Genomic DNA, 26,563 nt, shown 5'->3' on the forward strand with positions numbered 1-26,563 from the left:
TGTGGTCTAAGCACAACCACAAGAGCTATTTTAAAATCTTCTCTATCACTGACTTATCTTATGTTCTAGAGTTATTTTCATTAGTTTTACAGATAGCATCATTAAAAAATTGATTTTAGCCTAACAAATACTATAAGTAACATTATTCTTTGTTTTCTCATTTGGAAAAGGATTAGGTATCTATATATTGAAATTTTGTGAATTTTATAAGAATTTATAAGAATATAAGAAGACATATATAAGAATTACAGAACCTTAAACTTAGGAGGAACCACAGATGCCTAGTAATTTAACATTCCACTGAATGCAAAAATCTCTCCTACAATATCCCTGATGATTCTGTCTACTGCTGATTACAACACTTTCAATGATAGAGAATTCACAACCTCCCAAGGCAGCTAATGACAGTTTAAGGAAGTTTGAATTGTTAGAAATAAAAATTGCTCTCCTCTCCCTGCTGAAACTTCTACCCATCAGACCTAGTTGTGTTTCCTCTGGGGCTGTACTAAACAAGTTTAATCCTTTTGCCAAATGATAACACTCAACTTTTTGAAGATAGAAATTTGGTCTCTGTTAACATGCAAAAAGTTCTGAATGATTTTCTGAGGTCCCTTCCATTGCTCAAACTAAAAACGTCAAACACAGTGCCACAAAACTATTTCCTGGGTCCCAAATCAGATTAAAATGTAATTGAGAAACACAACAACCACCAAATACAATAAAACATAGATAATGTTAGCTATGTTGCTTTCTAAGTCAACAAGCCTCTACAGGGATCCTTTATGTATGGTTTAGTGGCCCGCTGGTTTTAGGGAGGTTTGAAACCTCTGTCAAATTCTGTGACCTCTAGGACTAATCTGGTCACCTTCTCCTAGACAAATTCTAGTTTGTCTCCCTTAAAACCCAACCCAACTGGGCTACGACTAGCTGTCTCCAATCTCCTGACTTTACACATTGGTACATAGCATATTCCATACCTGAAATTCAGGTAAGTGGCAAACTGGATAGATCTTCAATGAGGTCACAAAAAATCAGACATAACTGAAAAATTACTGAATGAAATCTCTGTCTCAGAATCCTTGTTATCTTTAAGGCTCATCTCAGGTGTAAAGTCCTCTGTAACTCATCCTGATCTACCTAGTCTTTAATGATTTCTCCTTCCTCAAAATAACCTATATTATACTAATTGCACATATGTTATAATTCCACTCCCAGCAGAAAATAAATTCCTTTGTGCCAGGAACTCTTTTTGTGTGTGTTTGTTTTTCATATCCAGGGAAAAGCATAGTAATTTGAACACAGTAAGAGCTTAATAAATAATTACTAAATTAAATGTAATGTGGTACTCAAAACTAAATAGTACTCTGGATATTACCTAATGCAAGCACAGTACAATGGACCTTTCACCTCCATAGCCCTGGATAAGGTATTTCTATTAGCTCATCCCAAAATTGCATTAGCTTTTGTGGCTACCATGCCATAGCATTGGCCCTGATGAGCTTTTTTACTTCTAAAAGTCCCAGATTCTTTTCACTTAATAGGTCTGCAGTAACCAGGGAAAAGTCAACTAGACTTGGATTCAGAGAAACTGGGTACACATCTAGGTTACTTTACTACTTCTATGATCTGAAGTCGTTTAACTTTTCTGATCTTTAGTTTGCTTACCTATAAAAACAAAGAAATTTTATTAGATAATCTTTTTGATTCCTTTCAGCTCTAAATCTAAGATCTGATGTTTGTGTAGTTGATTTTTTGAACTCATGTGTGAGATTTTACATCTATGTAGTGAAGTTTTATCCCGTTTAGTGTCTGCTCCTTCTTCAGCCTATTAAAATCTTTTAAAATTTTGATTCTGCACCTACTGTATTAGTTATACTTCCCAGTTTGCTATTTGCATACTAGTTAAATTTTCCAAACATCTTTCAAGGAGTTTGAATTTTAAATGAAAATAAAATGATTTATTTATGACTATCAAACCATGGACAGTTCAATTTTTTTTTTTTGTGAGATACAAACATATGGCCAACTTAGGTTTTATTTTAGGATCATCATTTCAGGAACAATTTTTTGGAGATATAGACCCCTATTCAAAACTATTTTATGTGAATTGTTGAGATGATGGATGCTAGAAGATACCAGAAAATGTTAGAAGTTGAGATAGCAATAATCCACAAGAACATGCTGTTAGATGGTACCTATTATTTCTTTATTAAAGGGCACCTATTTTCAGTTTCTTAAGTCACTTAACTAACAATGCAACTAAAACTAATCCATCCTGCAATTTAAACTCAGGAAAAGTAATTTTAATTAACCTTACCCCTTCCACCAATTTCCTAACATATCAAAAAGTATTCAAACTTAGCTTCTTTGTCAGGAACCTGAGTCTTCAGACATCTGAATTGATCTATTATTCCAACTTTGTCATTATTGTTCAGTCATTTTTGATTCTTTGTGACCCTATTTGGATTTTTTTTTTTTTTGGCAAAGATACTAGAATGATTTGCCATTTTACAGATGAGGAAACTGAGGCAGGCAGGGTTAAGTGACTTACCCAGAGTCACACAACTAAAAAACTGTCACATGAATCTAGGTCTTCCTGATTCTAGGTCCAGCATTCTACCACTGTTCCATCCAGTGCCAACTTTCCCTCCAATATTACTACAAAGCACTCTGATTTCTAGGATTCCTTTTTAGCTCTTCATATGTAAGAATTTATGATCCATTTATCAGACACATATCAAGTTCATTCTCCTCTTCTTGCCTTCTCACCTAGAATTCTGTCTCTTCTGTCCATCCAAATCCCATATTCAGCACATCCTCTCTCCTCTGGGTCCCTCCAGTACAAAGCACATATAACTACACAACTGAGCCCTTTGTTATCTATTATCTGTTTTGGTCCCTGTTACTTTATGTGTGAGAGTCCTGTCTCCTAACAAGATTGTAGATTACTTCAGAGAATGGACTGTACTTTTTTCTTTTATATCTTGTACACAGGAAGTCCTCAATATATGGATTATAGGATGATAGCAGCATTTAAAGCTGGAAGAGCCCCGAAGGACTAAGCACTGTGACTTCTTCCCTTTTCAGAGACCTGAAGTCTAGAGTAAGCAGGTGAGTTATCCAAGATCACACAGGTGGTACAGCAAAGCAGGTCCACTTATTTCAAATGAAGCTCTTTCTGCTACAAATATATTTAACTGAAGTAATCAAGCTCCTCAACTATCAAATAAACAGATGAGGAGTTTTTGTTTGTTTATTTATTTTAAAAGAAAATTTCTAGGCCTTCAGTGAAGAAGCAATATTCTGTATAACCTTGAGGGCTTAGTTAGTGGAATCACCTTTTCTGATGCTGGACTTTGAACTAAGCATGAGGACAGCAAGGAACCCTTGCATAAATCATTTGGATGACTTCCAAAAACACTAACTGTAGTTGTTTAAGGGAATAGGAGTTGTGGGAAGTATAAATAAATAAGTTTCAAGTGTGCCTTCAGAAACCTCCAGTCTCTATTTATGTGGCTATCAGGATAATTCTAATTAAGTATGATACAATACTAAATGATAAAAGATGACTTAGGGAGGGATGATTATAGGAAACATTTTAGGACTGTGCGTCCCAGAGTATTTCCTAGACGACTAACTAGGCAAAATCCTTTTCTTCTTTGCTGGTCCATAAAAATGCAGCCCTCTATTGTTCTTGTACACAGATCGCTGCCTAACAATTTCTTTCTAAGGTATCTCATCTCCTTAAAGCGGCATAAAGGGTATGGGATGTCTTGGTGAAAGCCCTGTAAGTTTAACAAGGGAACAGAATTGAACAAAAACCATAAAAGAATTGAGTCTCACAGAATAAGCCCAAGCATCTTGTTTGAAAAGATTAAAAGCTGCCTTGTAGATGGATCTTATTCCTGAAACTCTTCTGCTCATATTTTGGTTTTCTGCTTGAAGGACCATGGATAATGTTTAAGATATCAATTATGTTATCATATGTATGTATTTATATTGGCCATACCATCCATTCTCAGGTATTACTATGTCTCTCATTTTTCTCAAATTTATTTCTGTTATCTTACCTATCTATAATCCCTGCCTAGACAATCCCTTAATAGATAAACTGTATGGTGTGAACTACTCAGAATCTTTAGCCATTTTGAAGAAAGTGACCTTTTAAAATATCTGTTAAAATATCTTGTTTTTTCAACACCTGGGGAGAAAAGTCAGGTGATCAAGGAGGGCTAGATTGTTTTATTTTTAAAATAGTGTTATTGCAGTATAAATTATTCATTTTTTTGGTTCCACTTGTTTTATTCATCAGTTTATAAAAGTCCTCAAAATTGTTCATTTTTAGAATAATCTGCCTATGCTTCTGGTGTAAAAAACATCAATAAAACTTTCAAAATATAATTTACAGTAAACACTGCATACTTAAAATCAACCAGTCTAATAAGAGTTTAGATTCTGTCCATTGTTATGCTTAAAACTACTTAAGATTCTTGCCTTCAGACAACACATCATCATTGTCACAATAAAATCCTTAGAATACTTTTCAGGATTTTCTTTCCCTTCACTCCCATATATACCTTCTTCTCTGTAGTCTGTGTGTCTATGTATGTGAGTGTGTTTGTGTATTTCCCTTTATTTTAAATTTTACTTAATTACATGTAAAAAAATTAACATTCATTAAACAAATTTTTTTGAGTTCCAAATTCTCTCTCTCTCTCTCCCCTCTCTCCTCCTAGATAAGGCAGGTAATTTGATATAGCATATACATGTGAACTCATGCAAAACATATTTCCATTTTATCCATGTTGCAAAAGAAAAGACAAAAAAAAGTCACAAAGTTTAAAAAAAAAGTACACTTTGATCTGCATTCAGACCCCACCCATTCTTTCTCTGATGGAATGTAACATTTTTCATAAGTCCTTTGGAATACTAAGTCATTCATTAAGTCACTGAACAATATTGCCATTACTGTGTACGATATTTTCCTAGTTCTGCTCACTTCACCTTAAATCATTTAAGTCTGGCCAGGTTTTTTTCTCAAAGCATTCTGCTTGTCATTTCTTATAGCACAATAATATTTCATTATAATCATATATCATGACTTATTCAACCATTCCCTAGTTGATGGACATCCCCTCAATTTCAATTCTTTGCCACCACAAAAAGAGCTTTTGTGTGCATGTGTATATGTGTGTGTATATTTATAAAGATCTTTTTTCTTTTTCTTTGATCTCTTTGGGGAAAAAAAAAACACTTAATAATGGTATTGGTGGGTCAAAAGGCATACAGTTTTTTTATTCTCCTTTGGACATAGTTCTAGATTGCGCTCCAGAATCGTTAGATCACCAAAAGTGCATTATTGTCCCAATTTGACCACATCTCTTCTAACATTTGTCATTTTCCTTTTCTGTCATATTAGACAATTTAATATGCATGAGATGGTACTTCAGAAGTATTTTAATTCACATTTCTCTAATCAATAGTGATATAGAGCATTTTTATATGATTATAGATAGCTTTGATTTCTTCTGAAAACTATCATTTCTATCCTTTGATCACTTATCAATTGAAAAATGACTTGCATTCTCATAAATTTTAATCAGTTCTCTCTATATTGAATAATATATAGGAAAAATATAGAAAGATAATTCTGCTTTATCAGAGAAACTTATAAAAAATTCCTTCCAATTTCTGCTTTTCTTCTAATCTTGGTTATCTTGATTTTGTTTCTATAAAACATTTTTAACAATGTGATCAAATTGTCTATTTTATATTCCACAATGTTCTTTATCTTTTATTTGTTCATAAATTCTTTCCTTATCCATAGAGCTGAGAGGCATAATTTTCTATACTTCCCTAATTTGCTTATATCACCTTTAAGTCTAAATCATTTACCCATTTTGATCTTATCTTGGCATATGGTATGAGATGTTGGTATATACCTAGTTTTTGAAAAAACTGTTTTATAATTTTCCTAACAATTTTTTGTCAAATGGTGAGTTTTTGACCCAAAAGTTTGGATCCTGGAGTTTATCCAAGCTAGACCAGTATGATTATTTATTATTGTGAATTGTGTATCTAATCTATTCCACTGACCTACCTACACCAGATTGTTTTGACGATTCCTACTTTGTAATATAGTCTGAGATTTGGTAAATTTTCAACATCAAGTAGGTGAAGGGAGAGTCAGAAATGAGGGCATTTGCTGATTTGGCCAAAGGCTCATGACCTGCTCATTTCCTTACTAAACCTTCTTAAAAGCTTCAGACAGTTCATGTGATTAGGTTATTCTGGAAACTTTCAAAATGTACATTAAAGCCTGAAAATGTTGAATGTGAAACATTAAATCAATCTTTCGTTTGGGCTATAACTCTCTCTGAATGTGTTGGTAATGCATACTTACAATTGTGATGAGCAAATGTTTTGCTTGGCAATAGAATGAGGGAGATGGGTTAGTTACTGAGTTCCCAGGGCATGGATCAAGTGCATTCTAAATGCTTTAGCATTTGGTCTATTATCTGTGGCTAATTCTTCAAAATGAAAGAAATCCTAGGCAGGTGGATTCTGGGCAGGGGAGGAGGGAGAACTTTATCGAATGGCCATTATGCATGGCCATACCCTAATAGTGACATTTTTTGGAGAGGAGAAATTACTGGGGTCAAGAGCTAAACATTTATCCTTTCTTCTCCTCAAGTCTCCTGGTGCATAAAAAATACTTCTACTTTCTATCAGTGCCATAATACACTACTAAGGTTAAGAAACTGCAACCTTTACAAACAAAGTGCTATTTTAGTTTTGGTCATTAAAGTTAATGCTAGAGTACAGTTTTAGCCTAGAAGGTCTCATGTTAGGAAGACAGATTTTTTTCCTCTAATCAGATCTAATCAAGAAAATCTTGAGATTAGCAGTAAATATCAGAAATTATAAATTGGACACCAATATTATACCTTGTCTTGTAAATGTTGTGGCTCTTTGTGGTTCACAATAATTCACTCAAGCCTCTCTATTTCATTATTATTTCTAAAGAAATTATCTTTCTTTCTGTTCTGGAGACGTCTGATTACAACTAGAAGCCCTGTGAAGGGCTGATGGCCTAGCAACTAATTGGATCCTCTTAAAGGTTGAATTTTATGAGTGACCTATTTACAGGTCTGAGAAGCATCTCTCAGAAAGGCAGGCATCTTGGGTCTTAATTTTTAAGTGTCAAGTTTTGCTGAACTCAAGGTTAAATGAATTGACACTTAAGAGTTAGACTCAACACAACTCTTCATGAAAGTTTTTCTTTAAGAAAAAAAAGACTAGATCTAACTTTATACCTCCATGATAATTTTTGTTTAAAGCTGCTCACAATCATTTATATGGTAAGAGACTGGTAGGTTTTGGGGGAAAAGTCATGATATAATTTTAAAGATTTTTAATCATATTTCCTAGAATTGAGACTGGGCTAGGGCCTGGATCTGTGATTTAACTGGGGTAAGGTCCTCCCAGGTAAGGAATCTCTCTCCAGCAATGCAGGTCAGCATCTTCTCTGTTAATTTCTAGCTTCAGGTGGCTACCTCCAGTACAAGGTGACACCATAGTATGTGCCAAAGGCTGAATATAAACCAGCCCTTTCTCCACCACACCAAACTGTCACTCCAACATCTCTCACATACATTTAACACAGGGGAGTGTGTTATAAGGGACTCTACTAAAAATTGGATTAAGAACAACAGTGAGAGATTTCCCTGCCATTTAAAGCATGGAGAACCACTTCTAAAAACATATTCCTAGACTTAGAACCTTAAGACCAAATGAAATAATCTCTGTAAAGAGTTTAGCACACAGTACCTAGCACATGTTAAGTGCTATATAATATATATATATATATACACACATATATCTATATTTATCTTTATATATATATACACACACTGATTCATTTCTTTCTTTTTCATTGACTATAAGCAAGTTATATACATATACATACACACATATATATATTTATTCCTTTCTTTCTTTTTCATTGACTATAAGCAAATTTTTACTACATGTAAAGCATCTAGTGCCTATATCCTTCAAGCAGATCTGAGAACTTGAATCCCAGGATTTTGTTATATGTGGTTTTTCTCTATGGTTTCCTGTATTTGGATTTAACCACAAACAAATACTGTATATACCAATGACCAAAACAAAGAGCACATGATTTTTTCCCCACCCATAGAAATTTGTTCATGTAAATTCAAATGCATTGTTAATATAATCTAAGTAGTAGCACTGTATGAATGCAGAAATAACTTCAGATTCTGTCTAACCCCTAAAGAATCCATTATATACCAGGTTTTCTAGTGGATCACAACCCCAAAGGAATTGCATAACTAAATATGGGGGGTCGTGAAAAACTTGACAATGGTAGAAGGTTCCTGAATGCTCAAATCCTGCAGTATCAACTATTCTGCCAATATTTAATTCTTTATGTAAAAATAAACAAGCACCTCCATCTCATTAGTGCAAATCTGCTTTTGTCTTTAATAAATGGTAAAATTTCTATATATATGCACATATATATATACACACATTAAAATTACTTTAAAATAAATTTTTTTTAATGATTTATTATCAGTAAATGTTTGATTTGTATATTTATATATCCAGGATAACTTTTTAGGGTGAAAAGGAGTGGAAAATGTTTAAGAAGTCCTGTTCTAGAGGATGAAAAGTTTTCATCTATTCCAGACTTTCAACTCCTCATCATTTAAAAAAATGCATCGTTAATTTAGGAAATAAACTCCATGTTCAGATACTATTTAAAATAAGGAACCAGTTTTTACTCTTGAGGAAGGTTGTTTCAGAAACAGTTTCTCCTAGTAATCCCTAAGTCTTAGGGATGTTTTTCAATCTCTTGCATAGATAGAAGAGAAATGAAGCTCCCATTTTCTCAATAATTTGTTAATCTGTCAGTGAGACTGTTAAGCAAAATACCTGGCACTCCGTGACACAATGTTAATTGAATTAAAATGAACAAATGATTGACTCCAATTGACTCCAATAAAATTTTTGTCATCCTGTCATTGAGTCAGCTAATATCTATTAATATAGCAAGGCTCCTAGGCATAGGCAAAACACAGAAAAGAAGGTTCCTGCCCTCTTGAAGCAGTCCAGCTGGAGAGACAATAATACCTTTGTTTGTACATAAAGAATATTTTAAAACTTAACATGTCAATAGGTGGTATTTTCTATGGTACAGAGGGAGTGTAAAGAGATTATATAGGAGATTGTTAGTTTCTGACATACAATAAGTGCTTAATAAATGCTTGCGGATTGACTGACTAGAAGGGATCCTGGAAGAGGTTATCTTTGGACTGTTTTGAAGAAAGGAAAGGTCATGGACTAGTAGAGAAAAAAGATAAAGGCTTTGCTGCTTATCCAAAGGAATAGAATATCACAGAGTAGGTCATTAGCTTCTACAGCTGACAAGGAATCCCTCTTTCTCTGAATTTTTCCTAAACCTTTGAGGGACTCCTCCTTTGCAGTAATCCCATTCTATTTTGTTATATATTCATTTTGTGTACATAATACATCTTCCTATTTATAAGTTATAATATTGCTAAGGATGGCGATTGTTCTTTTTCATCAAGGTATCCCCAATACCCAGCACAGTGTCATGCATACAGTTAGTGCTTAATAAAATGTTTGTTAAAGAATGGAGGATTTTCAGTGAATTCCAGACAAAGAATTTGGGATTTCACATAAGAGATCATTGCAGGTTTTTGACCAGAGAAGCTGTTATTTAATGAATGTTATAAGAGTTTTCTTAGCAACTGGGCAAAAGGTAGAAACTCTAGTGGGGAGACCATGAAAGAAGAACTTTCATTAACAGATTTCAATTTCCATGCAAACAGGCTATAACATCAAAGATCTCTCTTGGGTAGGTGAGCTAGATATATTAAGATCTCTATTATAAAACTGGGAAAATTGGGACAGAGAGGTATCTATTTCCCTGAAGAAGCATTCAAGGCAAAGCACAGGGAGAGTGAGAGGGTGGTGGGTGGGAGGCTCATGGACACAAACTTTTATTTCTTTCTGCTACTACCATGAATAAGCCAAAGATGCTATCCCCAACTCACCATATTCATTTTACACTTACATTTTATACTACATTTGATTTTTTAAAATTTATACCAACCAAGATGACTCACAGAAAACATTTCCTACTGTAGACAATTCTATATAGTATAACAAAGCAGAATCTATTAAAATTAATGACTTAGTTCTTTATTCTGAGAATTTGGGATAAAGAGTAAACATGGATTTTCCAAACTGACTTGAATTGCTATCAAATAAGTAACTAATTTTTAAAATGATAATCCCTACTGCCATAAACATTGTGTAAAACTCAGACTTAAAAGAATCTGGTAGTTATGCCATGGATGTCCCAGTTTCTTTGTGTTATTTTTGTGTATGTGTGTTTTGTTTTTCCCAATACAGGAAGGCAAAAACATGAAAAAACTTGATGCAAAACAGTTTCCCATTTTATGTGTCAAGGAGAGGAATACCAGCAAACAGAACATAGCAAAGTACTTTCCTTTGTTGACAATCTTATTGTTTCCCTGTAATGCATTGTTTAGAATAGCAATTACACACCATTTCCCATTATCCTACACTCGGAACCACTACTGCACAGCAGTTACTTTTCCCCCAACAATTGGTAAATAGAGAAATAAATTTATTATGGGTTAGATGTGCTAGATTGATAGTCCTGCACTCCAAAGCCGCCATTTGACCCAAAGAAAAGGTGTACTGCACAGGCAATATCAGTGAACTCTCTCTTTCCCGGAATGCATCCTTCACTCCTTTCCCATTGGCCTGGCGAGAACATTTCCCTTTAACTTGGAAGGAACAATCAATTACTTGGTAGGGAGGTACATTTTTAAGGCCATGTTTTCTCTGCCATAGGGAGAGAGATCAGATCAGTTTTCTAATCTATCAGCACAGATAGAAAGAGCTTACTAGTCTAATTCATTTAGCTGACTCCATAACTACCAGACAGCCAGAATATGTACTTATAGCAATGACGGCCTGGTATAGACGACCAGTTCTTATATTCTAGTATCCTTAAGATCTGTAATATTGGAACCCTCATCAATAGTGTCTAATAACCCCATAACATTTCCATATTCTGGCAAATTTTTCTGAGTATTGCAAATACCAACAATAGCATACATTGCAGGCTAGCATTTAAGAAAAACAGTTTTCTCTCCTTGAAAAACCAATTTTTCTTTCCATCTTGGTCTATTCTGGATGAATTTCTCATCCTTCTAAGATCTCTGGCAAAATGATCTTGCTGCAATTTCATTGCATTCCTTCATCTTTAGGCACCATCATCCAATCTTTGTTATGGATCTATAGGATTTCATTTATTGACATTTAATTACAATTCTATCTAGCTATCCATTCATGAAATGGATCCAAGTTAATTTGATGCTGTTTCTTTGCTCATCCTCATCTTCTGATCCCATTTTCTATCATTAGAAAATTAAACCAGATTATTTCTAGTTCCTCAATTTAAGTTATTTATATACTTAAAAACTTCAACGTTCAACTGGCTGAACGTTGTGTGGGCCCTACTTAATGTTCCTTCACAGTGAGCATAATAGCACTTTTCATGTACATTTCTTTGTTCTCTTTTTAAAATCAGTTCTGTCTCTCTTCCAATAAACTACTTGTGGCTAGCAATAGAAAGGCAGGTCTTTGTCACATTGAATATTACCCAGGTCCTGTTAGAGATACAAACAAACAATAATGTCCTCATTATCACAGTTTCTGTTAGAAACTCTAAAGTCTAAGTCAATCTGGGCTGTGAGTAATTTCATTGCACTCCAAAGGAAAATTTGTGGGGTTAGGCCTCCAACCCACTGTTCTGGTCAGTAGAAATGGGTGAACCAAAATGAACATTTAGACTCTGTGACCTAGAATTTTTTTCCCCACAGCTTTTACCTAAGATTTCTTGCATAACAAATAAGACAATATATGTTAAACACACACACACACACACACACACACACACACACACACACACAAAAACAAAACAAAACAAAGAGGCACTTTGCGAGTCTTAAATCATCACATAAATATAAGCCACGATTATTATTATTCCTTTGTGGAGGCAAAGAAACTGAGTCAGCTAATGAAATTGGCCCCAAATTAGTTATTGAAAAAAATATTTAGCTGAACTAGTTCCTTACTATCTACATCTGTGTCTTACACCAAGGAGAAAAAAAAGTAAGAATGACATTGAAAGAAATTTGTAATATAAGATTTTTCTTTCTTTCATAGGTCAACTGGAGAGAACATCATCATCCTCAGCTTTTTTCAAATGGCTCCATAGCACCCAGTTTTCATTACAGATGAAACCACTTAATAATAACTTTGTAAATAGTGATGCTCCTATCATTCAGGACAAATAAAAGTTTTGCTTTCAGTTGTATGCACTAAATGACCCTGGTGAATAGTTGCAGTCTGATGAAAAGAGAATTTTTTTTTTAATTTTTGCATACCTTCAGGTGTTCCTCTTAACAGGTTTCCACTTGAGCCCTAAGATTATAAGCCTCCAGGGCAAGGCCTTGTTTCCGCCTGCATTCTGAACAACACTGAATATGCTGTCAGTACTCAACAAATTATAAATAATGACAACACTAATGAAGCATTCTTTGTTAAACGGAAATGCTTCAAGGTAGGAAAATCAAGCAACAAGCTAAACTGTACGACAGGATTGTGCTAAGAAAAAAAAAACCCGTCATAACTCCTCTGTTGGCTTCTCAATCACAACAAATAAAAGCTACTTTCAGCTACAGGAGTTAACTATTCCTCTCTAATAGACTTTCCATTTACTTCTAATACTGCTCTTATAACTACCTCCCTACAGTTCTTATGAATAAAGATTATTTTGATATTGTTTGGATTATTTAATAATTTGCTAATGCTGTCAAATTGGTTCCATTAGAGTGTGAATCATTTGCAATTTTTCTTAAAACCACAATAAGTATTTTTTTCTAATTTCTGCACCTATAACAATCTACATTTTCCCCTTCCTCTAGCTACCATTATACTAGGCAAGTCAGATAGAAACTAGAAAGCCAAAAAGTTCTATTCCATAGCCTAGGCTTCCAGAGAACAATATTTATGGAGCAGTCAATTGTAGAGAACATCGAATTTCAGTCTAGAGGCCAATCTAACCACGTCTTAAGCAATAAGGACTTATCTTCCATTGTTTCCTATGCTTTTTTTTGTGACTCAAGGAGTTTTCCTGCAATTTCTTATACATCCCATTTCCAATTTTTTTTTTTTTTTTTTTTTTTACCATATCAAATCACTGGACAGTCTTTTCAATAGTTCAATATCCTTCAAATATCTTAAGATCTTAAATTATCCCTAAGGTAGTGATTGGCCAAGTGAAACATTCTTCCCTAAAATTTATTTTTCTACTTCTTCAATTTCTCAGAATCTCTCTTGTTAGAATTCCTGGAATTCTTCTGCATATCTTGAACCAAAAAGGTGCTCTACACTATATAGAGTATTCCAAAAATCAGGAAGAAAAGGTCTTGGTGATTTGTTTCATGTGATGTGGTATCTCAGCACACACTACTCAAAATAGTATCAGTCTGACTTTTTTTTTTGGCACATCACACAATAAATTCACATAAATATCTGTTTCATATCCCAACCCCAAACACTTCTCCCAGTTATCTGCTTAAATGTATTTTTCCTGCTAAATCTGTCCGCTCGGGGTGAATAGCTTCCTCTAAAAGTTGTCTGCCACAAGCCCCCCTCCCCCTGAAAGCCCCACCCCACAATATTGTACAAGGGGTTAACTGTGGCCCAGGAGCCCATTTTACCATTGGAGTCTTCTACTTCTTCAGTAGAGGCAGCTTTCTGTGAGGAGTGGTGGGCGTGTGAGGAGAGAAGGCTGACCAGACGAGGTCTTGGGAGGGTCAGGGCTTTTCCATGGATCTTGAGGGAGTGTTCTTTCAGCTGGCTGATTGTCATGGTGGAAAATGAGCACCAGGAACATCGGTAAGCATGTTCACCTGGACAGGGTGGTAAGAAAAGGGACAAGAAATGGGAGAAGGGGAAGGGAAAAGACAAGGAAGGAAGGAAAGGAAAAGGAGACGAGAATTACTATAGTTGTTCACTTTAGAGTTGGCGTTATCAAATATCTCGATCTGTGGACCACTTTGGCAGAACATGAAACCCCATGTCCCATCCCTAAAAAAGGAGTCCTTGGACAAACTCCATCAGATCAAGCATCTGGAGGGCAAAGAGGGAGATGCTCGGGGAACAGGAGTGATGTCTTACACTTGTGGTGGTGGAGAAAATAAACAGAGCGGGACTTTATATAAAATTTATTTCAGAAAGCCTTTCCACATTCCTCTCTTCCTCCCTCCCCATGTCTGCAGGTAGTCTCTCCTATTTGGGTGAGATTGAGGATCAATGTAATCAATATCAATCAATTCTCATCCATAGCATCTACAGCATTTCCCTCGGTGACAAGGAATCTGACCCAGATATCAGCCCATCCTGTTCTTCTACTGTGTTCTAACCTCCATCCAGTCCAGATCTTGGAGAATTCTACAAATATCACTGCTGGTCAGTTTACGACACTCTTACCAGGATGGCAATAATCCATGAGTTGTCAATGGCTTCGACATCTACAGTGAGTCTATCAGGGATCCTCAAACTACGACCCACGGGCCAGATGCGGCAGCTGAGGATGATTGTCCCCCTCACCCAGGGCTATGAAGTTTCTTATTTAAAGGCCCACAAAACAAAGTTTTTATTTTTACTATAGTACAGCCCTCCAACCGTCTGAGGGATAGGGAACTGGACCCCTATTTAAAAAGTTTGAGGACCCCTGGAAGCCTTCCGGCCTAGAATCATTTTTCTTATTCCTTACCACAGAATCTTCCCCAGGGTACACCAGGGCAAAAATCAAAATGATCCCAGGAAAGGCTGAAAGGACACTACACTTTGTATCTAAGTACTCAGGTGGTATCATAGAAAAACATTTAAGTCAGGTGAATCCCAAAGGATGTGTGAGAATAGCTGACATTTACACGGTACCTTAGGGTTTATAAAGTACATTTTATCTCATTTGAGTCTTATGTTTGCTCTGTGAGGAGAAATACCATTATTATCCTAATTTTACAAAGAAGAAATTAAGGCTGACTAGGGTCAAACAGCTACTGTAAGATTTAACTCGGATCTTCCCTATATTGTATCTACTAGCTTTTTGGCTGTTCATCTGTTTCAGTCAGACATGGCATTTGGGGTTTTCTTGGCAAAGATACTGGAGTGGTTTGTCATTTGACTTTTCCAGCTCATTGTACAGATGAAGAAACTGAGGCAAACTGATTTAAGTGATTGTCTTGTTACATTCCTAACTGAGTGTCTGAAGCCTCTTATAATAATTAATATTTATATATTATTTAAAGGTTGCAAAGCATTTTACATCTATTTCCTTATTTGATTATAAAATTCACTCAACAGCTTGTTTATTGGCCTAGCCAATTCTTGCCAGACCTTCCCAAAATAAGGGGCAGCATAATGATGTGTCAATGAGAATTAATACCAACATTCTTGCTTTGCTAGGTTAATCTTTCAGTTTTCATGCAAATCAACATTTGCACGGATGCTTTGAATACTGATGAGTCGGCTTAAACAGCACAACCAGAGAAATTACTAATCTAAGTTACTTATCTTTGCCAAACCTTTGTTTAATAGGAACAAAAATATTTTGCCTCAGCTCAAATCTTAGAGCATCTCAGAGATGGAAAGAAACTCAAGAGTCCATCTGGCCCAATCCCTACCAGAAGTGTGAGTTCTGTCTATAATATCCCTTACAAATGGTTCTTGAATGTTTACATTGATAAGGTAATTTCTTCCATTTATGGACAATTCCAATTGTTGAGAAATTTTTCCTGATGCTGGGCTGAAAATTGTCTCTCTGTGACTTCATTCTGAAACTTCGAAACAAGCCAAACCAGTCTATTACCTCTTCCATCTCAAAATCCTATTTTGGGGCAATGATGCTATCTCTTCCAAGCCTTCTTTTCTCCAGGGCCAGTCAGCTCAGGGACCTTGAAAGTATAATCTTATGCTTAAATTCCCAATGTCTTTACCATTTTGGGGGGGCATCCTGACACACTCCAGTTGACTGGAGCCCTTCCTAAAATGGGCTGCCCTGAATGCCTTCACGGATAAGATCAGGACAGAGGTTTTAAAAGGCCCAAAATACTCTAATTTAAGTCATTCATTATCAAAGACAGAAGTTTTAACTCTGTAGAACCTATTATCACCCAGTGCTTAGCAGAGGGCCCGACACATAGAAAGCTCTTAATAAATATTTGTTCATTTGTTATCATCCAAGAAAAACCAGGCTCCTTGTTCTGTGGAGTATCACTTCTTTCCATCAGAAAAGCACAAAACACCAGTCTAAGTCACTTCTGAGCATACAAATTTAACTCAGTGCCCTGGAGTCAATGTGAGACTTCACGAACTCTTTTTTAACTTCTTTCAACAAGTTCAATCATTTAACTGGTTCCCAGTGGAAAAAAAGCACTTTTGACAAGGCAGTTGCCTATGGGAACAACTCACCACAGAAGGGGCTCCAATTGAATAAACTGCCACTTATATGGGTGGGAGAATGAGTGGCTCTGAGCTTAAGGGCAACCATACAGGTTCCTAGAGATGCCAAAATGCTATCTTAGATTCTCAACACATTCAAAACTGAACTCAGGGTCTTATTTCTGACCTAAATTTCTTTTTTAAGAAAAGTTTCCTCTCTTTCTAAATTTCCATTTTTGTTGACAGACCCAATGCAACAAACATCTATTAAGCACTTACTATGTGCCAGGCATTGCACTGGGTCCTGAAGATAGAAAGAGAAAATAAAAAAGACATTCCTTGCCATCAAAGAGCTTATATCACCTCTCTTTTTCAGGCTTTAATCTCTGATTCTTCCCTTTTATTCATACCCTCCATCCCAAGATCTGCCAAATCCTGAAGCTCCTGACAATTTTACTTCTAAAATTTATCGCTCATTTGTCCAGTGCCATTTCATATATGGGCTCTCATTACTTCTTGCCTTGAGTCCTGCTCTAGTCTCCTAAATTGTCTTCCTGCCTCTAGTCTCTCCTTTCCTCACCATCTCCCCTTTTTTATACAGTTGCCAGCATACTTTTCCTTATATACAAGTCTGATCATAGTTCTGGGCTGTTCATTACCTGTGAGATAAAATATAAACTTCATCTGGCAGTCAAGGCCCTCTGTGGTCTCCCTGTAACTTACCCCTTCTCACATTCTAAGTTCCAACCAAAATGGGCCATTACTCCAAATCATTCTGCCTTCTCCCACCTTAATGCATTTATATATGCTATCCCCCATATTTGAAAGAAATCTGTCTAATTCTTCCTGATCCCATTTGGATTTTTGGGGGGCAAAAAAATCACAGCCTTTTGCTATTTCCTTCACTAGGTTATTTTACATTTGAGGAACTGAGGCAGACAGGGTTAAGTGACTTGCCCAGAATCACACACCTAGTGAGTATCTGAGACCAGATTTGAACTCAGGAAGATGAGTCTTTCTGACTGGAACTTTATCCACTGCACCACTTAGCTGCCTCAAGATCTCTGAAAATGATTCCTGTCTCTAATATTTGCTTTTTCACCATGAGCAAGTCACTTAGTTCTCCCAGTCAACAATGATTTTTTTAATCTATAAAATGAGGAGGGCCTCTAAGTTGCCCTGTAGGAATAAATCTATGATCACATCACTTTTTTCTTCCTTCAAGTGACAACTCTTTTGTGAGGACAATCCTGAATTACATTCCTCTGCTTCCTTCCTCTTGGCTTGTCTTCTCCTGTGTGTATTCTTCATTTTATATGTTTGTATATGTGTCTTTGGTACAATAACAATCTTGTAAGCTCCTTGAGGTCGGGGATTATATCTTTTTTTTTTTCTTTAGTCCTCAAATATCTAACATATGATTTTGCAGTGATAAGGGCATTGAAAATATTGGTTGATCTAACAAACAAGTGTTGGGGAAATAGCATAGAAAAAAACATATGAGCTCAACTTGCTTAAAAGAAGGAAAGAAAACTCCTTCAGGAAAAATATCCCTATTTTAGAGGCCCTGTCCATCAGTGATGCACCGTAGTGTTGATGTAGTAGAAGGTACCCGGATATAAAGTCAAGAAACAAAGACATGTATTTGTTTTGATAATTACTATGTGATCCTACTCAGACACTTCATTGAACCTCAGTGTTTTTGTCCATTTAGTGATTAAAAAAATATACATACATCCTACATCTTAGACTTATTGTGAGAAAAGCAACTTATAAATCTTGAAATTCTTCAGAAATGTGAGATATGACAATTATTAATGACCAACATGATATAGTAGTAATGGAAATCAATGAATGAACTTCAGTCCTGGCTTCTAGTCAAGTTTCAGTGATCCAAGTTGGGTGCTGGTTTCTCTCTTGGCTACTAGTTTTATAAGAAGTCTGAGTTCCAGTGGTTGCATTAAACCTTGCAGTCTGGAATTCATTTATAGTCTTCCAGTGGGGGTTTTTAATAAATGAGTGCCATCCTGTGGGATCTGAACTAGATTTCAGTAGCTGTGAAACATGCCCATTGTTTGACTGTTTAGATAGAGTGCAAAATGGTAAACACAGCTGTGCACCGTAGGTAAACAAAAGGGTTAACAAGGGTACAGATACCAAAAGCTTTCAATCAATGATCTGTGATTGTGACTCATCTATCAGATACTGTCTCTGAGAAGCGAAGTGCCTTTCCCATGATCACACAGATAATCAGACAGGAGTACGGCTCTAACTATCCTGACCCCAAGTCCTGCACACTCTCCATTCTGCAGACCAGCTGTTCATTTGTTCATTGAAATATTTTCAATATAGAAACACCCACTGACACACCCAGTTTATAATAGTTTGGTTTTTACAAAGCCTGTAGAATTTACAAACTTACAAACGGCTCTTCCCTCTACCATTTTGATTACATTATTGTATGTTGTTTACATAATGCTAAGAGAATTGATGAGTGCCCTCATTTTAAACTTGATCTTTTAGATCTAAGTGAGCCTTAGACCAAGAATACTCAAGGTCATTTAGTCCAACCCTTTGATTTTATACATTAGGAAAACTGAGATCTGGAGATCAGGTAACTTGACCAATGTCATTGATTTAATAAATAGCAGATGGGATTCTAGCCCAGGTCCTTTGATTCAAAATCCAGCAAAAATTTCTGGAAGATACAGCCATAGTCCAGCTTTTTAGAACTATTAGTATTCTGTATCTGATGTTCTGTGTGGAATCAAGATGTTATGGGAAGAGGACATTTGTAGCCATTCTTGCCTTGTGATGATTTCAGTTTGTAATTTTTTTTTTTCTGGAAGAATGATCAGGAATGTCATTTCACAAGAATGTTCCAGGGTAGACAACTCAGTGGGGAATTGAATTAGACTAGATGGCCCTGTGGTCCTTTCCAATCCTAAATTCTACAGGCTCTGTAAAAAACTAACTATTATAATCTCATAGTTTACTTTCCCTCTTCCTCAAGAAAATAAGGGAAAAGGGAGGGGACCCCCCCCTCTGAACCCCTGCCATTTGTCCACCACATGCGGGAATCCTCAGTTATCACCATCTAAGATGATAGCAAAACATTCTAATGGCCCTGAGAGCAGCTGTTACTGAACAGGGCAGAGTGGAAGCAGACATAGGAAATCACATGTTCAAAGAAATGTCACCGTAGGAAAGAGCCTCAGATATCATCACTTTGGCCAGATCCTTCCAAAGGAGTGACATGGCTTCCCTAAGGTCACATAATTGGAGCAAGAACTCCATTCTTTTGGTTCTCCGGCTAGTGGGCTTTCCATTACTTTGAGCCTACAGCTTTCTCTCTAAAGAATCAGATACAACTGAACAATTAAACACCAACACACACACACACATTTATATATATTTACTAAGCACTTTCCTCAAAAAACAGGACAGCTTGTATAAGTGTTATTATCAATATTTTACAGTTCAGTAAGTTGAGACCCAGGGAATAAAAATGAATTATCCCAAAGTTACACAGTTGGACATAGAACTTCCTTCCTTTGGCTCCAAACCCCATAGTTTTTCTACCATACCAGTACAGATCTGGACATTTCCAGGCAATTTGCCATGTAATGTATACATCATCATTACTATCCAAAATAATGCACTTTTTGGATTCCCTATCACTTTCTTTATAACAATGTGAGGTAGCAAGTATTTTACTATCTCCATTCTATAGGCAAGGAAACTGAAACTCAACTTGCCACAAAGTCTACTCTATTCTCAGGGTCCACAGTCCTGCGGGTTCAGGGGGTTATAGCTGTAAATAAATAGGAAGCATTTTTGGGGGGTATTTAGTTAAAGAGATCTGATGTCTCCTGAGTGTACTAAATGGAACCTCCTCCAAGCCTCCTTGGATCTTTCCCTTTTTACTTTGTCTTTTCTTTAGTTTAATGTCTCACTTGAAAGCTTTTTGAAGAAATGGATTCTCAAAATCATACCTTAGAAGATATTTCTCTGAAATGTGGCCTTACAAAGATGCGTTGAAGTTTAGAGAATGGTACAACCTTCCTCTCAGTCATAAATCTGTATCACAGTAACTCAGATGATTTTCCTTTTCTGAGTAAGAGAACCCTATCTGGCTTTCTGGATCCCTTCTCTGTTCCAGTCCTCTCTGTTCCCTTTTACCAGTGACACAAAATGTTCTTTCCTGTCAGTTTCACATTACAGTATCTAGGAACATAAGAATGGCTTAAAATTTTTTTTCTTAACTAAATGGGCTTTCTTTTGTTCTTAGAACTTCACTGAGAGTATCTCCAGTGAATATGAAAATTCTCAGCACTTTATAGTGTCATCAGATTTAGAACTGGAAGGAATCTTAGAGATCTTGTAATCTGACCTCCTCAATGGACAGATGGGAAAACTGAGACCCAGAGAAGGGCAGTCACTTTTCTAAGATCCCAGAGGTAATCAGGGCAAAAGCCAGACTTCATATGTAGGTCTTTTGCCTCTAGATCCAATACTCTTTTTGCAATGCCATGTTGCTTTCCCTAGAAATGCAAAGGGAATATTTAAGAGAAGCTCTTCTCTTGACGAAAAATTGGTCTAATTCATTTCGTGTAAGACTGACAGAAGCTGGGGCTCTGTGATTTGTGAGTTTTAAATTATTTTAGGATAAAAAAGAAAGCAAACATGATGGGACTAATGATATTATATATATATTTAAAATAAAGTCTAATTAAAGACCATCAAATTTGAAACTCAATAAATCCAACAAACAATTCAATTCAACAAGCATTTGTGGAGAACCTAGTATGAGCATGCAAAATGGAGTGAGGACTATTGTCTTCAGAACCTTACCAGCATGAGCTTTGAGTATATGAGTTTTCAGTCGGCTATTATAGGAGGATTTGAAGGAGCAGAGTTTGCAGCGAAACGGTTTATGGTGTCCGTGATGAGTTTGCATATGGCGATCCAGGCTTTGTGTGGAGGAGGCAGAAAAGGGAAATAATAGGATTAAAAATTGTCAGCTGCCACTAAACATTACATGCTATATTTTCTCATTACCCTTTTTCAAGGAGACCCATTTACAAGCTGTTCCAACCACTGCTTGTTACTCTCCAATGGTGGCCCTCACAAACAATAGACTGGAGAAGGGGGTGGGGGGTGGGAATGTCCAGTGGCTTATCTGTCCAGAAGGGAGCAAAAGCAGAAGGGAAACTTTCAAGAGAATGAGGGAGATGGCAAAAGGAGCATACCATGGCAGAGCTTTGCTTTTATTTTCCCTGATACACAAAAGGAAAACCTCTTCAGGAGAGGTTATAGAGCATCAAGGAAAATCAGACAGGAGCCCAGACTTTCCATCTCCTGCCTGAGTTATGTACGGTACATTTGTCAGTCCATCAACATTTGAAAGGAGAATGGGAATTTGAGAAATGCTTTGGTGTGAAATGGCTGAGAGAGAACCAGTTTGAACATTGAGACTAGAGTGGGGAGGGAGGGGTTTTCCCATTGTCCCTGATTTGAAAGTCATTTACCCATCCTCTGTCTTTGTGCCCAGGGTCTGCGCTAATGCTGGGACACAACACGCAAGTCTTTAAGGGAGGACAATGAGAGATCCAGAAGCTTGGCCATCTCCTTCTGTACCTTAACACATTACAGTGAATATGACCTGATAAACACAACCAGATTTATTGTACATCAGTCTTCACAGAGACATTTCATACAGAAATGATTTCATTATAAAGGACCCAGAGTGCAACATCACAATTACTGGTCTAGGGAAAACAATAAATCTAACAAATAAATAAGGTATGCAGAGCACTAATTTGTGTCAGTACCTCCCAGAACTAACCCCCATTCTAAATCGCTGATATGGGAATGAATCTGCTTACTGTTTAAGTAGGCTACTATTTATAATAGAACTGCTCACAATCCTTCATGCTCGGGCCCTGAACCACTAGCACGCTTCGGTTAGAATCCGTTAGTAGAGTTATGAGGTTATAAGCTTTCCTCCCTCCCTGACTCCCAAGCACCGTGTGATAGAGGTTACCGTGCAACCCCAGAAGAAACACTGGTTCCTCCTGCCTACCGATGGCTGCCGAGTGTCACTTTATGGCCTTGAAGGAACAATCCACAATTTCATTTCTTCTTATTGACATAAGAATAAACACCATGCATAATTCTTACGAGCAACACAGGAATATTAGGAGGCAGCAACGACTAGTGACCCTGCCCACTTTATACCCACGGGAAGAAAAGAATAACGGAAAGGGCTAACTCCCAAGTTCTGAATTCAGGTCTAAGCTCGACCCCTTAGAACTGTATGACGTAGAGCACGTCGCTGACCCTCTCTGGGCGAGCGAGCTTAGCAGACCACCAAAGTCCCTGCAGGCTCTAGGTCCAGGATATGATCTCTGATGAGGCAATGAGGTAGTTGGCCCAGGGCAAAGCTGTAAAACATGATCTGGGACCCTCGAACTCTGCCCTCAAGAAACAGTAAGAAGAATCATGCACTCCATAAAGAAATGAAACAAGCATTTATTAATCATGCCAGACACCATGCTAAGAAATTGAGACAATTTTATCTCATTGCATCCCCAAAACAACCCTGTGAGGCAGGCACTATTATCATCCCCATTTTACAGTTGAGAAAATTGAGACAAATAGATGTAAAATGACTTGTGCAGGGCCGCATGGCTAGCAAATGTCTAAGGCTAGATTGAACTCAGGAATTAAAAAGACATGTGGTTCTAGCTCAGGCTTTGCCAGTAACTCCAGATCTTTGTCTCTCATCATAAAGAGAGGAACTCGAAGATCTGTTAGCACTGATACCCTATGTGTCTATGACTCAAATTTGTGATGGATGACATCCTATGTGACACTCTCCCTTGGGGACTTTTAAAGAGAGAACTTCCAGAGCTGGGAAGCTCCTTGTAATTTATCTAGTCCAAGCCCCTCACTGTATGTATCAGCCCAGGCTAGGGAAGTGGCTTGCTCCAAGTCCAGCTAGGTACCACTTTTGCGGTTCTTTTAGGGGATGAAAATACAGATCTCACTCCCAGGTCATTTCCTGTTTCCTTTCTTCCCTAAGTCCCCAAATGCAAATGTGCTTTCACACATAGTTCTTGGATGTCTGGATGAAGGAATATTTGTACAAGTGGCAAATTCCCCTAACACCTCATTTCCCGCATGCTACAAAGCCTCCAACCTCCCCGCCAGCTTTTAACTCCCCTTAAAGAGAAGAACTTACTTGTGCCTGAAAGCAGAGACAAAGGAACAGTACTGGCAGCTGTACTTGTCCTCCCGGGTAAACATGGCCAATGCCAAATGGCTCCTTTCGTGAGAACGCAGCCCCTGCATGGACATCAGGACTCGGTCACATTGACTACAATGGTATCCCCCCGGACGGGTTTCATCTTCCAACATTCCATCTACTAAGTAGTGTTCACCTTCCACCTGGTCTAGCAACCTGCTGTTGGCTTCCTTCAAGCCGTCCACAAATAAGTATGAAGACTCTTCAGCCTCCTGCTAAAAAATAAAACCACACACGCCCACACACACACACACACATACACACACGCCCCCACCCACAAAATAAATTTCCATCGAGGTCTCCTCAAGTTTTTCTTCCTTTCCCTTCACTCTCCCAATTCATCAGCTTTATTTCCCTACATTTCCAGCTGCCTTTGGAAGGGAGCCCCAAATGGCATTTCTTCGTGCTGTGGAGGCTTTGGGAAAACCAGCTCGATGTGTTTCTGTTACCTTTGAAAATGTGTGAGAAAAGTGCTCTGGAGCATATTAATAAGTCTGATGAAAGCAGGAGGCCCTCACCTCATTTCTTGCCCACTCTAAAAAAAAGTAAAGTTACATATGTTCCTGCCTGAACTAGCATACATTTCAAGCTTATTTGAAAAGTGTGTGTACCTACAACTCTTTTAAGTGGAGCTCAGAAAGAAGTGGTAATGAAGCAAATATTCAGAAACTGCTCTTAATGTACAAGAATATCTGTGCCATCATGAAAAGAGCAAAGAAAAAGTCTCCCTAGAGAGGAATCCTTTTGCCTACGTTGTAAACACTGAACATTTCTCAGTGGAAGAATCATGAAAGATCTTGTAGTTTGAAGTCTGTGAAATGATCCATATTTCAGAGAAAGTCTATCTGACCAACTAGCTTTAGGGGTGATCCTCAGAAAAGAAACCAAAAGATGAACCGTACTCTTACAAAGCGGACCTCCCTGTGTGGAACAAGGCCGGGGCACTTAGTATGGAAGAATTTGTACTTTCCAGATGGTAAGCATCCTGGGCTGCCTGGGTTCTGTACATATAAAAATGGTCTTCGGAAGAATGAAACAGTTTTTCAACGATGTCAACTTTGCAAAAGAAACAAGACAAGAAGCGTGGATCCTGAGGAAGGAATCTAAAATTTTCCAGTTGCTCAGTGAACATTCAAGAGCACTGACAAAGTGTCCTAGAAGCTAAGTGCCCCAACCTGGAATGACAATTACTTTAAAACTAGAAAAGCTAGAAGCAATTAATTCAGATTAGGTTATTCAAAAGCAAATATAGTAAAAATTGGAGAGGGGAAAGAAGGGGAAAGGAGATATAGTCACCCTTCAGGAATGAGGGGGAAAAAGGATAAAGACAAAGATCAAAAGGCTCTTAAGACAATAATGAACTGAAGACTTCATCACAGATGTACCAATTCTCAAGCACCTCTGTAAGTCAGCCTTGCTGCCAAGGGTATGAAAGCTTAATGATGAATCTTCAAGAAAAAGACTGCACTCTCAGCCAGAAGAGGACAAGATGGGAAGCAATGGGTGTGATGATGATGATGATGATGATGATGGTGATGATGATGATGATGATGGTGGTGGTGATGATGATGATGATAATGATGATTTTTCTGATTTATTCATCCTAAAAACTCGGATATCTTGGAAGAGGAAATAATTGTGCATATACCAATATGCATGAGATCCAGGCAAAGAGGTGATCCAGAACCTGCCATTCCAAGAACCAGAACTTTTTGTCTTCACAGAACTAAGCTGCCTGGTGGGAAGGGGGCAGTAGCAAAAAAAAAAAAATGGAATCAGTCACAAGATTAAAAAAACAAAAAACAAAAACAAACCAAAAACAACAACCCTTCCTTCTCTGCACCTGTGGGATGAAGAAGTGCAACTCAACAATGAAATCCAATCATCCCTCGAGAATGGCTGCATTCTCAAACTTGAAGAGGCTCTTACTTAGCAATGCAGTTAATAAGTAACTAGACTCGCTCACACACAAGAATGCTCATCCAGAACTTTCCAAGAGTTCTCACCTTCACAGCAGCTGACACTGAAGGGACATTCCCGTACTGGACGTGCTTGCGGAGGTGATTGCAGATGGCGCGGAGCGTTGGGTGCACTTCCACGCAGAACTTACATTTGTATCCCACAACTTTCCTCTCCTTGATCTTTGGCACCTCTTCTAAGTGACCAAAAGGCTGGCAAAATACATTGGTAGCATCAGTATTCTGAGCTCTCTCACATTTTCTGCCAATTACTCTCGTAATTACTGCTGTATTTTTTTTTAAAAGCAGATTAGCATTTTACATCAAGGAATACCTCCTGAATTCATAAGAGTCAAGGCCCGCTGCCTACTACATAAGGTGTCTGGATTCAACATACTTTCCAACTTGAATGGAAGTGAGTGGAGGACATTTCTGCGCAGAAGCTTCATCTTCACTGCCACCAAGTTTATCTGATTCAAACCAATGCTAACTGTGCGGCTGAGACACGGCATAACTACAGCATTAGTGATCTTCTTGGTGAACTACCAGTCGAGAAGTTAATTTCATATCTCATATAGAAAAGTGATGACCAAGACATGGCTGAGGAGTGCTAATGAAATCAAGAGGCAGCCCACAATTGCCTTACGATAGAAAGCTGTGTGTAATTAGGTTTCAGATAAGGAGGTTACTTGGC

At 37.3% G+C, this 26,563-nt stretch overlaps 1 protein-coding gene across 2 annotated transcripts in view; it reads right to left on the minus strand.

Annotated features, from left to right (window-relative positions):
• ZNF462 (zinc finger protein 462) overlaps positions 1–26,563 on the minus strand; it is a 154,667-nt gene that overhangs the window by 48,763 nt on the left and 79,341 nt on the right. Inside the window, exons 4-7 of one of the 2 annotated variants that reach the window (XM_051986929.1) lie at positions 25,918–26,082; positions 23,849–23,952; positions 21,457–21,575; positions 13,875–14,066 (exon numbers count right to left, since the gene is read on the minus strand). In XM_051986929.1, the coding sequence (XP_051842889.1) occupies positions 13,875–14,066; positions 21,457–21,575; positions 23,849–23,952; positions 25,918–26,082 (580 nt within the window). The remainder of the gene's footprint in view (positions 1–13,874; positions 14,067–21,456; positions 21,576–23,848; positions 23,953–25,917; positions 26,083–26,563) is intronic. The other variant, XM_051986937.1, reaches the window with a different exon arrangement.

The sequence above is a fragment of the Antechinus flavipes genome, chromosome 1 (assembly GCF_016432865.1).
Source record: "Antechinus flavipes isolate AdamAnt ecotype Samford, QLD, Australia chromosome 1, AdamAnt_v2, whole genome shotgun sequence".
NCBI lineage: Eukaryota > Metazoa > Chordata > Mammalia > Dasyuromorphia > Dasyuridae > Antechinus > Antechinus flavipes.